This window comes from Cricetulus griseus, chromosome 4 (assembly GCF_003668045.3).
Source record: "Cricetulus griseus strain 17A/GY chromosome 4, alternate assembly CriGri-PICRH-1.0, whole genome shotgun sequence".
Taxonomy (NCBI): Eukaryota; Metazoa; Chordata; class Mammalia; order Rodentia; family Cricetidae; genus Cricetulus; species Cricetulus griseus.
In genome coordinates this window covers 101,045,452-101,057,585 of record NC_048597.1, presented here as the reverse complement: position 1 = coordinate 101,057,585, position 12,134 = coordinate 101,045,452, and the positions used below count along the sequence as shown (strand labels likewise).

The window sequence follows — 12,134 nt, the reverse complement described above, 5'->3', positions numbered from 1 at the left end:
TAAAATTATGTGTATCTGTATGGGTATGTGCACTCTGAGTGTGTCCGCGGAGGCCAGGAAAGGTCGGCGGATTCCCTGGAGCTGGAGTGGGAACCGCACTCCGGTCTTCCGCAAGGGCAGCAGCAATCGCTCTTGACCGCCAAGCAGCCTCCCCATCCCTGATCTCTGCTTGTTTGTTTCTTTCCACATGTGCGCCACAGTGGACTCCCACCGGCGTGAAGTGGCCCAGGTTTTGAAGGGAACAGCCCAACAGAGTCACAGGAAGAAGCCCCCGGGCACGGCCCGGACAAACCGGAAGTAGGAAGTGGAGACGGCGCGCGCGCTGACGTCACATCGGCGCCGGCGGCCAGGGGCGGGGGTGAAGGCGGAGCGAGCCGGGCGGCGGGGCGGCCGCGCAGTGTCCGGGATCCAGGCCTGCAGGGGGGTTGTGCGCGCGGCCGGCCGGCTCTGCTCGCACCCGTGTCGGCTCCCCAGCGGGGCCTTGCTCGGGCCCCCTCATGTGACGGCGCCTCGCGGAGCCTGAGTGAGCAGCGGGTCCGTGCGGAGCCGGAGGCGGGAGGAACATGACATCGCGGAGGTGAGCCGCCTGCAGGGGCCGGGCTGCGGCCTGGGTCCCCGCCGCCTCTGTGCTGCCCGGCCGTAGGGGGGTACACCCGCTCTCCTCGTCCGTCCGGCGACCCCGCTGCCCCACCGCCCCGCCCGCGGGTCCCCATTCATTTCCTGTCGCCCCAAGTTCCTGCTCCCGGGGTCCGGGATGTACGTGGGGACACCCGCGGCCCTGCCGTCCGCCGCATTCCTGACCCATTGCCTCATGAGCGTCGCCTCCTGGGGATTCCGAAATAACCCCGCGCTCTCGGGGAGGCGCCTGAGCCACCGCGGGCCTTCAGCAGGACCCTTTTAGGTGCCCCCTTTCCGCGTCCTCGTCCTCGCCCTTAAGTGCCAGAAGTGGGAAAACTGCGAGGAGCGTATTCTCTATCCCTGTGATCTTCGCTGTGAAGGGTGGGAGGGAGGGGAATCTTACCTGGTCGTGGACTCTTTGCCTCCGGTTACTAGTGTGTTCCCGTTTTACGGATGTGGAAACTGAGGCCCCTAAGTAACGTGCTCGTGACGGGACTGGATTTGAAGCTAAGGTCAGGAGGAGGATTAGTGAGTTAATGGGCTCCTTTGAAACTTCATGGTAGCAAGACTCAATTGCTGACATTGACTTTGCTCTTACTAGAGGCCGGCCTAACTCGTTTTAGTACCGCGGTGACCTATGAGGTCAGCGGTGGTCTCCCTCCGGTTCTAAAGATGAGCAAAGTGAGTTTTCAAAATTAAGCAAATTGTCGTATGTTCCCCTCACAAGTGGTGGAGCCAGAATCTGGATGGTAATTACAATGTTGCCGTTATTGTTCTGTAACTGTTGCTAATTATTTGTAAGCTGTAATTTTGTTGCTAAACACTAGTGTGACCTCTGGTTTTTAAATAACGATGGTGCTGTTTTATACCTCTCCTAGACCACTCACACACATGTCCCATTGTCTATTCTTTTCCATGACGCTTCAGTTTTTATGGCCACCAACTCAGATATTTGAAAAATGGTTTCAAGTTGTTGGCGTGTACTTGAACAAGAGAACTTTCAAAATATTAGGTCCTCAGAAATACACCTGAATGCTATTCCTTCATGATTCAGGAACCAAAAAAGGGAGAAAAGAAAACTGTAAACTCAGGAAATGAGTGACTTGGACAGGTCTCTTGGCATGTGCCTGCAGATCCGGGCAATATCTAACTCCATTTCAACAACAGTGTATAGAACTCAAACGTTCTAATTCTTCAGGGAGCTTTTAAATAAAACAGTTGTCTATTCTTTAATCTGTTCAATAGTCATTGAATCTTTTGTCCCTTTTGTCTGCTTTTCCAGACGAGTTAGAGACTGCTGCTTTAGGAGACAAAAAGACGGCGCTGGGGGTGGGGAGAGGGGCGAGGAGTAATAGACCCTACATTGTCCCGCTGTGTGGCCACAGCCTAAGCAGCAAGTTGTCAGGATGACAGTGTGGAATAGAGTCGTCCCTTCCCCTCAGCCCTGGTACTTCATGCACCTGTTACAGAGAAATATGTGCTTTCTGAAGATCCACATTATGGATCCCAACACACATAAAGTGACCATTGTGTATTATTTTTAAGTTGGGAGGTTGATGGATTGAGACAGGATTTCTCCCTGTGTTGCCCAGGTTAGCCTCCAGCTTACATTCCCTTAACCTCAACCTCCTAAGTGATGGCATTATAGGCTGGATCACTATGGGAACTTGTTTTGTTTAGTTTTAAAATCAGCTTTATTGAGATAAGTTGCATCTAATTCAGCATACAATTTGATAAACCTTGACTTTTGTGCGCACTTGGAAGACCATCATGGCAGTCAAGATAATGGACATATCCACTGGTTCTGCTGAGTTCTGCTCAGCTCACTTTTACCAGTCCTTTGACCACTATACTGCTGTTACTATCATTAGCTTGCATTTCTTAGAATTTTATATAAATAGAATTAGACAATATGAACTCTTTTTGAGGGCAAGAGATCCTGATATTTTTATTATTGAAAGGTTTATTTTACATTTATTTATTCATTGTGTGAGGGCTCCTGTCATGGTGTGCATTTGTAGGTCAGAGAACAGCTTGTGGAAATCGGTTTTCTATACCACACAGGTTCCAGGGATTGAGCTCAGGTTGTCAGGCTTGGTAGCAAGTGCCTTTATTTATTTATTTTTTTAATAATTTATTTAACTTTATTTTATGTGCATTGGTGTGAACTCAAGTTACAGTTTGTGAGCTGCCATATGGATGCTGAGAATTGAACCCAGGTCCTCTGGAAGAGCAGTCAGTCAGTACTCTTAACCTCTGAGCCATCTCTCCGCAAGTGCCTTTATTGCTGAGCCGTCTCATCAACCCTAGCTCACTTTTTTTTTTTTTTAAACAACATTTATTTGGGGTGCATGTATAGTTCTTCTAATATATGAATATCAGAGGTCTATCCTTGCACAGGTTGTCCTGGGGATTGAACTCAGGTTTCAGCAGATGCCTTTAACCACTGAGCCACCACAAGGCCATGCTTTTTTATATGTAACATACATATTCCTTTTTTCCAGGAGAGGGCCTCACTTTGTAGCTCTAACTGTCCTGGAATTCAGTCTGTAGCCCAGGCTGGCCTAACTCACTGAGATCTGCCTGCCTCTGTGATCCAAATGCTGGGATTAAAGGTGTGAGCCATCACACCCCAGCATAACAAACCTGTTTTGAGATCTATCCATACTGTGTGAAAGTTCAGTTACTTGATACTGCTTAGTTGTGAAACATTCTATTGTAGGGCTGCTTACTATTTACCCTTTTTGGCAGACCTTTGGCTGTTTCTCGAATTTGTCACTCACATGTGACATTGTGAATGTTCCTGCAAAGGTGTCATCAAGGTTTCATCCCTCTTTAGTGGCCATTGGCAAGTTGAATGGCTGTATTTGACTTTTTACAGACAATCGCAGCCTGTGTGCAGAAGTGCTACTGGTATTTACTTTCCAATGAGAGTTGCATACAGCTTGTCCATATCTTCACCAAACTTAGTACAACTAGTCCTTTTAATCTGAGCCATTTTTTGTGGGATGTTGTATGTCAATTCAGTTCTGATTTCTTTCTTTATTTTCTTATTTTCCAATAGGGTTTCTCTGTGTAACAGCTCTGGCTGTTCTAGAGCTAGCTTTGTAGTCCAGGCTGGCCTCACAGGGATTCACCTGCCTCTTCCTCCCAAGTGCTGGGATCAAAGGCGTGCGCCACCACTGCCCGTCTCCTTCTTTCCCTTTTATTTTTATTTTGTATGTATGGGTGTTTTGCAGGTACTGCTCCACACACATGCCTCATTCCTGCAGGTGTCAGTAATTCATTATTGTGTGAAGTGTGGGTACCTGCTAGCTCTTTCCTGTTGCTGTCCAGTTGCCCTAGTACTGCTGTTGGGGAGCCTGGCTCCACGGTAGAGGCTGCTCCATTGTTGAAGAACACTTGGTCTTCATGTGGGTTTGTTCTTGACTCTGTTCTCTTCCATGGATATTTCTCTGTCATCATGCTGGTTCTGAATGGTCTTGGTTCTTTTTTTAAAGAAAAATTTTCTGGTGTGTGTGTGTGTGTGTGTGAGAGAGAGAGAGAGAGAGAAAGAGAGAGAGAGAGAGAGAGAGAGAGAGAGAGAGAGAGAGAGAGAGAGACAGAGAGATCGTACCTCACATGGAGAAGTCAGAAAACAACTTTGTGTCCACCTTTATACTTTATAAGCATTCTAGGGATCGATTCAGGTAATTAGGCGAGTGTATTTAACCCTGAGCCATCTTGCTGGGGGTTTTGATGAGGATTCAAGGAAGGTCTTTTTGAGGAAGTGATCATAGGAACTGACACTTGAATGACAAGCACCATATTGACATTTGTTTTGCTTATCACAACAAACTTTTTTTTTTCCCTCAAGACAGGGTTTCTCTGTATTGGAGCCTGTCCTGGAACTTGCTCAGTAGACCAGGTTGGCCTCAAACTCAGAGAGATCCGCCTGCCTTGGCCTCCCGAGTGCTGGGATTAAAGGCTTGTGCCACCAACACCCAGCAAACAAACTTTTTTTGAGGCAGGGTCTCACTATGTCACACAAGTAGACTAGAACTTACTATGTAGAGCAAGTGACCTTGAACTCACAGAGATCTACCTGCCTCTTGAATGCTGGGATTAAAAGTGTGTGCAACCACCTCTAGCCCTAAACTAGTTCATTTTGATTAGCATCTGCAGGCTTTAGATCTCTCTGATCAGTCAGTAACTAGAATCTTGGTACATTCAGTATGTTAGCTTCTCAACCTTGAAGGTAGGGATAATTAAATGATTGGTCCTATGGAATCCAGCTGAGAGAATAATGAACTTAGGTGTTAAAATTCCTTATTTGCCCTACCTTGCCCTCACCCAGCTGACAAAACTGTCTCCCTTTTAAAGCCTTCTTCCTTCAGTTGGCTTTTGTCCTTCCAAAAGATACATGTGATGACTTGAGCTGAGGGTGGATAGTTGTGCTGTCCTCAGACTGGAGGGTTCTGGATTGTCATTGCAGGTCAAGTACATTTTGTCCCAGGTCCTCCTGGCAGCCACATTAGTTTATCTCCTGGTGGAATAAGTAAGCTTGTGCTGCTGAAAACCAGTAGTCCCTGTGCGTCTCCATTGGCATCTCACTGTCTTTATTCATGTTGTGGTCGTATAGAAAGCCAGGGTTTAGGCTGGAGTTGCCCAAGAGCATGGGCTGTACCAGTTGCTTTCCATTCTTGCTCACATTCAACATGCACACTGTTAGGAGATGCACATGATCTTGGAGTGGCAAAGCCAAGTCATGTTTGTAATTGTCACTAGCAGACCCTGGTGAACGTAGTCAGGCAGCCACAGAATGATAGGGACACTGAGCTGATTGCTTTTTGCCTCAGAATATAGGTTGTACTTGCCATAGGAGACTGACATTTTCTCTTTCTTTCTTTCTTTCTTTTTCTTTCTTTCTTTCTTTTTTCTTTTTTCTTTTTTCTTTTTCGAGACAGGGTTTCTCTGTGGCTTTGGAGGCTGTCCTGGAACTAGCTCTTGTAGACCAGGCTGGTAGAACTCACAGAGATCTGCCTGCCTCTGCCTCCCAAGTGCTGGGACTAAAGGCGTATGCCACCACTGCCCAGCGTGAGACCAACGTTTTCTAGGGGAAGTGCAAACAAACAACTGCTGTTAGGCAGGTGGCAGGGGAGTTTTGAATTGCACCAGTGCTTGAGAGCCCTCAGATGGGTTCCAGTACTCTTTAGTGCAGCCTGATTCATTATTGTGGCATTGAGAGTGTCCTGTGCATTTGGCAAAGGTGCTGTGGTACTTGGCAGAGCTGACATGGGAAATGCTTTGTGGATTGTGCATCTTTGCAAGGGGCATTGAGTTTATGGAGGAGCCTGACTTCTTTACTAGAACCACAATAGTGGATAAAACCAGTTCTACAGTTGATCAGTGTGGGATATACTGTGTAGAATATGTTTGTTTGTACACATTGTGATGTACACATATGTGCAATTGTGTATCTGTATATGTACCTAAGTACACACAGTCTGTTTTAATTAATTAGTTTAGAGACAGGGTGTCTCTGTGTAGTTCAGGTTGGTCTCAAACTAAGAATTCTCCTGCCTCAGCCTCTTCTGAGTGCCGTCATTACAAGCATGTGCTACCATACTCCACTTCAATTCTCATGGTGCTGGGATTGAATGCAGAGCCTCACATATACTAGGCAAACACTCAAGTCCACATAGTCTAGTTTTTAGAATTATCTAAAGATAATTCCAGGTTTGGTGGTGCACACCTGTAATCCTAGCACCCAGGAGTGTTGCTGTGAACTTAAGGCCAGCCTAGGTATAGGAAGATACGGACTTAAAAAATAAACCAGAAGCGGGGCAGTGGTGGTGCACCTGTTTAGTCCCAGCACTCGGGAGGCAGAGGCAGGTGGATTGATGTGAGTTCAAGACCATCCTGGTCTACAAGAGCTAGTTCCAGGACAGCCTCCAAAGCCACAGAGAAACCCTGTCTGGAAAAAAAAAATCCAAATCAAAACAACAACAAAAAACCCCCAGAAACATGCTGTAACAAGTCCTTATTGTATTAGCCCACAGTGGTGAAACTGTCCATTCACTAACGAGTTTATTTTGTTCATTCTGACTGGTCTCATGAAGCCTAGCTGGTCTAAAACTTTACATGTAGCTGAGGATGACTTTGAACTTGTGATCCTCCTTCCTCTGTCCAGTGTTCCAGGTCCAAGGAACAGTGCTCTAAGAGTGCTGAGCTGGAGGAAATCCCAGGGGTGTTGGTTGAGCAGGAGGGAGCATGTGCAGGGCCTGTGAGACTGGGGGTACATGTCAGGTAGGGTTGGACCATGAAGGAACCCTTTTCCCCTTTCTTGTGCTAGGGATGGAGCTTAGGGACTCATGTCTGCTCAGCCTGTACTCTCTCACTTTGCTACACCTCCAACCCTCTGGGAACTCTTAAGGTCTTCAGTGTCATGTGCACCTAGAGCAATAAAAAACCGTAGAAGGATGCGATGGGGTGTGGCATGAGCTGATCTGTTTAAAAATATCCTTCTGGCTCCTGGGAAGGCAGATCGAAGGAGGGGGTTCATCGAGATCAGACAATCGAGGCTTTGAATCGAGAAGAAGCACTCTGGAAAGAGACTTTTGGAGCTGTTTGCTTTTATTGCCTTGTCATCAGAGTGGAGATGCTGACCAGTGAGACTTCAGGAGAAGACAGATCTGTATAACAGAGCGTCTGCTGCTCCACAGTGATTTATATGGACAGAGTGTCTGCTGCCCCAGAAGAGCTGTTCTTGCGACTTTTTTGTAGCGTCTTGCTTAGATTGCTGTCTCTAATGACTTAGCCTTTTCCTATAGAATACTCACATTTAACCAGGGAAGAGGACTATTGTCATCTGCAAGACAGTGGGGGGCCAGAAGCGAGAAGGGTAGAGCAGGGTCATTTATTTTGGCAAGGGGTTAATAGGAGACTGTAGACCTCCAATTTTAACCCTCTGTTCATTGCAGCTGCTCTTCCTGTGTCCCTGGGGGTGGGAAGCACTGTCATGTTGTTCACCAGGATTTGTTTTTTTATGAAGTTTTATCTACTATTATCGTGTGGTGGCACACACCTCTAATCCCAGCACTTGGGAGGTAGAGGCAGTAGGGTCTCTTGAGGCCAGCTTGATCTACATAGCAAGCTCCAGGACAGCAAGGACCACATAGAGAGAGACTGTCTCAAAAAAAAAAAAAAAAAGTTAAAACATTTCCCACTTGACACAGATTCCTACCCACAAAGAGAAGAACTCTGGATTTTAATCAATCAATCAATCAATGAATCAATCAATCAATTAATTAATTAATGCAGTGCTGAGGATTGAACCAAGGACCTCCTGAATGTCAGACAAGTGCTCTACCACTGAAGTACGTGCCTGGTCCCTAATTCAGGATTTGGATTCTCTCTGAATTCCCTTTAAATAGTTTTGGTATATATACTTAAAAAACTTTAAAAAACTTTTTTATGTCGGGCGGTGGTGGCGCACACCTTTAATCCCAGCACTCGGGAGGCAGAGGCAGGAGGGTCTCTGAGAGTTTGAAGCCAGCCTGGTCTATAAGAGCTAGTTCCAGGACAGCCTCCAAAACTACACAGGAAACCCTGCCTCAAAAAACCAAAACCAAACCAAACCAAAACAAAATTTTATTTTGAGGCCAGGTCTCGTAGCTCAAGCAAGCCCCATTCTCTGTAAGGAGGGTGACCTTGAACTTCTCATCCTCTTCCCTCCACCTTGCCAGTACTGGGATTATAGATGTGTACTATCATGTCAGGTTTTGTGTGTTTGGTGTTTTCAGAGGGTCTCATGTACCCCAGGCTGGCTTTGAATTTACAATCCTGAGTTCTGGGCTTCTACCTGGCTTGAGTTTGTAATTCTTGCAGAATTATGACTGTTATTTCTTCAAGCTCACCCAGCAGAGGACTTCTGTGTAGTAAGTTCTAAAGTCTGTTTCAGACACTGACTTGAGGCTCCTTTTTTGAGACTGGGTTTCTCTGTGTAACCCTGGCTATCCCGGAACTCAACTCTGTAAACCATGCTGGCCTGGAACTCACAGAGATCTGCCTGCCTCTGCCTCCCGAGTGCTGGGACTAAAGGCATGCGCCACCACTGCCCGGTCCTGAGGCTCCTTTTTATGAGTCCTTCTGCTGGAGACGCTCGGGTTCAGATGCATCTTTCTATGATGCTGGAATTCACTTGAGGCATTTATTTATTTCTTTTTTAAAGATTTATTCATCTATTATGTATACAGTGTGCTGTCTGCACGTATGCTTGCAGGCTAGAAGAGGGCACCAGATCTTACTACAGATGGTTGTGAGCCACTATGTGGTTGCTGGGGATTGAACTCAGGACCTCTGGAAGAGCAAGCAGCCTGTGCTCCTAACCGCTGAGCCATTTCTCCAGCCCCACTTGAGACATTTTTGACCAGATATTCTTCTTTGTTTTTGAGACAGGGACTCACTACATAGCTGTGGCTGGTCTGAGGCTCACAGGCTGGTTTTGAACTCATGCCAATCCCCCTGTCTGCTTTCTAGGTGCTGTGATTACAGGCTTGTACCACTACCGTGTCATGTGTGATCCTTAATAAATATTGGTGGTTAACAGAGATGGCATGGGCGGCAAGTCTTAGAACGAACAAGAGAAAAACACTCACTTCCTCCTCCTCCAGCGTCTTTGAATTTTATTGTATTATATTGTGGTAATGGGAATAAGCACAGGCTTCACATGCCCAGTATAAACTCTTTCACTAGCCATACCCCAGCCGTCCTGTGTCTTCTTAGTCACTTAGTATCAGTCACTTCATTGATAAATTCTTTGAGTCATTCCGTGTGCCCTTCTTCTTCAGATAATATAGACACAGCTCCATGGTGTGCAGATGTGGCTGGTTTGTGGGCTAGTCCCTACTGTGGTAAAATCTGCTAGGTAGAAGGTGGGAGCAAGAGCTATTTGGAGACTTTTATTGGTTTCAGTATCTAATGTCCGAAGTAGTTGAGCCAGAGTCTCAGGTAGTCCAGCCTTACAGTCATAACACCTGGGTGGTACAGGCAGGAGGATTAGGGGTTTGAGGCTAGCTTGGGCTACCTGAAACCCTGCCTCAAAACAAAACAAAACCAGAATCAACTCCCCAGAACAAAAAACAAGTGCTGGGTCCAGTAGAAGGCTGTACACTCCTGAATGCAGTCTTGGCTCCCACTGTGAAGGAGAGCACGGACTCCCAGGATTCATCCTCTGGCTTCTGCAGTGCACTGTGGCATGTAGCTACACTCATGTACACAAATCACACACACAAAATAATAAACCAAATACTAAAACCAAAGAAACAAATCTCTGTAAGTGCATAGAGCCCTGGAGACCCGCCCTAGAAATACTCATTCCTATGGATCCTATGAATCTCTGCATCTTCTCAATGGAATTCTCAGCAGCTGGATTCACTAGTCCTCACTGGTCAGCATGCTGCCGACCACAGAATTATCTTATTGTCCATATAGTTGAGAGAAAGACTTTGGTCATCAGAAATGCTTTTTGAAAAATTACCTAAGAGCTGGCATGGAAACTTCGATTAGTAAAAATCTATTTGAAATACCATAGGGACAGCCCCAGAGCCACATAGAAACGAAGTGTCTGCAAAGATAGTGGAGCTGAAATGACACATGGAACAGCTTGTGGGAAAGGATCATAATTACGAATAAGAGCTCTGTCCCTCGGGACATCCACCAGTAACAACAGTGGGAAACCAGTGCTTATTAACCCTTTCCTCTGTTGGTCCTCTGGACTAAATAATGGTTTCTATGGTTCCCCTGGAAACAGCACTCATCTGCCCATTCTTAATAACAGGATGGGCATAATTACAAGTTGTAAATGAAATACTGCAGTTTATTTAATAGAAGGGTAAGCCAAGGGCCACCTGCCTTATCGCTTGTTTCTGATACTGCTGAGGGGTAAAGGGATGTTTACTGGACTCACCTGAGGCACTGAAGCAGTTTTCACAGGCCCTCCACAGCACACCTACCTCTATGTCTGTAGTGGATGTTCTAGGGAAGAAAGGAGACTGAAGTAGCCAGGGTGAGGGTCCTCCTTCCCCCAGCCCTGAGTTAGGAATAAGTACTAGACTAATGATTGCATGTTGTTGTTCTCACTATAATACTAGCAGTCTGGAAGCTGAGGCAGATGGATTGCCAGTTGGAGGTCAGCCTGAGTTACACAGTAAGACTGTGTCTCAAACAAAACAAAATAAAAAAAACAAAAAATAAATAAACACAACCCTTTTAAAATTTATAATTTATATTATAATTTGAAAGCTTTGAAAATGTATCTTTTTCTTTGGAATTTATTTTGAACTTAAGATCTTTATTTTTTTAAAAAGTTATGTGTGTATGTCTTTTTTTTTGTTGTTGTTTTTTGTTTTTTCAAGACAGGATTTCTTTGTAGCTTTGAAGCCTGTTCTGGAACTCGCTCTTAGGCTGGCATCGAACTCACAAAAGTCTACCTACCTCTGCCTCCCAAGTGTTGGGATTAAAGGTGTGCACCACCACTGCCCGGTCGTGTGTGTGTTTAATGTGGGTCTGTGAATGTGACACAGGTGCCTATAGAGGCCAAAGATGATGAGTCCTTGGTGTTAGAGATGGTTGTGAGCTACCAGCTGAGGCTGCTGGGAACTGAACCCAAGTTCTCTTGAAAGAGTAGCAAGTGCTCTTCATGGCTGAGCCATCTCTCCAGTCCTCACTAGTTTTAACATTTTAACCCCCCCCCTTTTTTTTTTTTTTTTGGTTTTTCGAGACAGGGTTTCTCTGTGTAGCTTTGGAGCCTATCCTGGCACTCACTCTGGAGACCAGGCTGGCCTCGAACTCAGAGATCCGCCTGCCTCTGCCTCCTGAGTGCTGGGATTAAAGGCGTGCGCCACCAACTTGCTCCCCCCCCATTTTTCTCACCGTGTGTGTGTGTGTGTGTGTGTGTGTGTGTGTGTGTGTGTGTGTATCAACAGATACATAGTATTTTGTAATTCTTTTCTGAACATTCAGGGTAAGTTACATATCTCATAACTATTGCTAAAATATTTAAGAATATGTTTTCCAGCCAAGCGGTGGTAGTGCACGCCTTTAATCCCAGCAATCAGGAAGGCAGAGGCAGGTGGATCTCTGTGAGTTTAAGGCCAGAGCGGAGTTCCAGGACATCCAGGGCTACACAGAGAAATCCTGTCTTGACAGCGCCCCCCCCCCCCCCCGTTTTGGTGCTTAAACCCAGAGCCTTATGCATACTTAGGCAAGCTTTCTACCATCTATCTACCTTATGCCTTTGAAAGATGAAAAGTTTTCACTTATGTGTACTTGTATGCTCTACATAAATGTGTATACATACTTCTGCCTTGGGAGCCAGAAGAGGACATTGGTTCCCCTGGAACTGGAGTGGCAGGTGGTTGTGAGCTGCCTGATGTGGGTGCAGAGAACTGAACTCCAGTGCTCTCACTATGTGTGGAGCCATCTCCCTAGCCCCTCTGCCAGCCTTTGTGAAAACAGTTTTTATTCACCTGTAT

General features: G+C 46.1%; 1 protein-coding gene across 2 annotated transcripts in view; it reads left to right on the top strand.

Annotated features, from left to right (window-relative positions):
* The first annotated feature begins 373 nt into the window (after positions 1 to 373).
* Positions 374 to 12,134, top strand: part of Ptpn11 (protein tyrosine phosphatase non-receptor type 11) — a 59,644-nt gene continuing 47,883 nt past the window's right edge. Inside the window, exon 1 of one of the 2 annotated variants that reach the window (XM_027414112.2) lies at positions 374 to 577. In XM_027414112.2, the coding sequence (XP_027269913.1) occupies positions 564 to 577 (14 nt within the window). In that variant the 5' untranslated portion in view covers positions 374 to 563. The remainder of the gene's footprint in view (positions 578 to 12,134) is intronic. The other variant, XM_027414113.2, reaches the window with a different exon arrangement.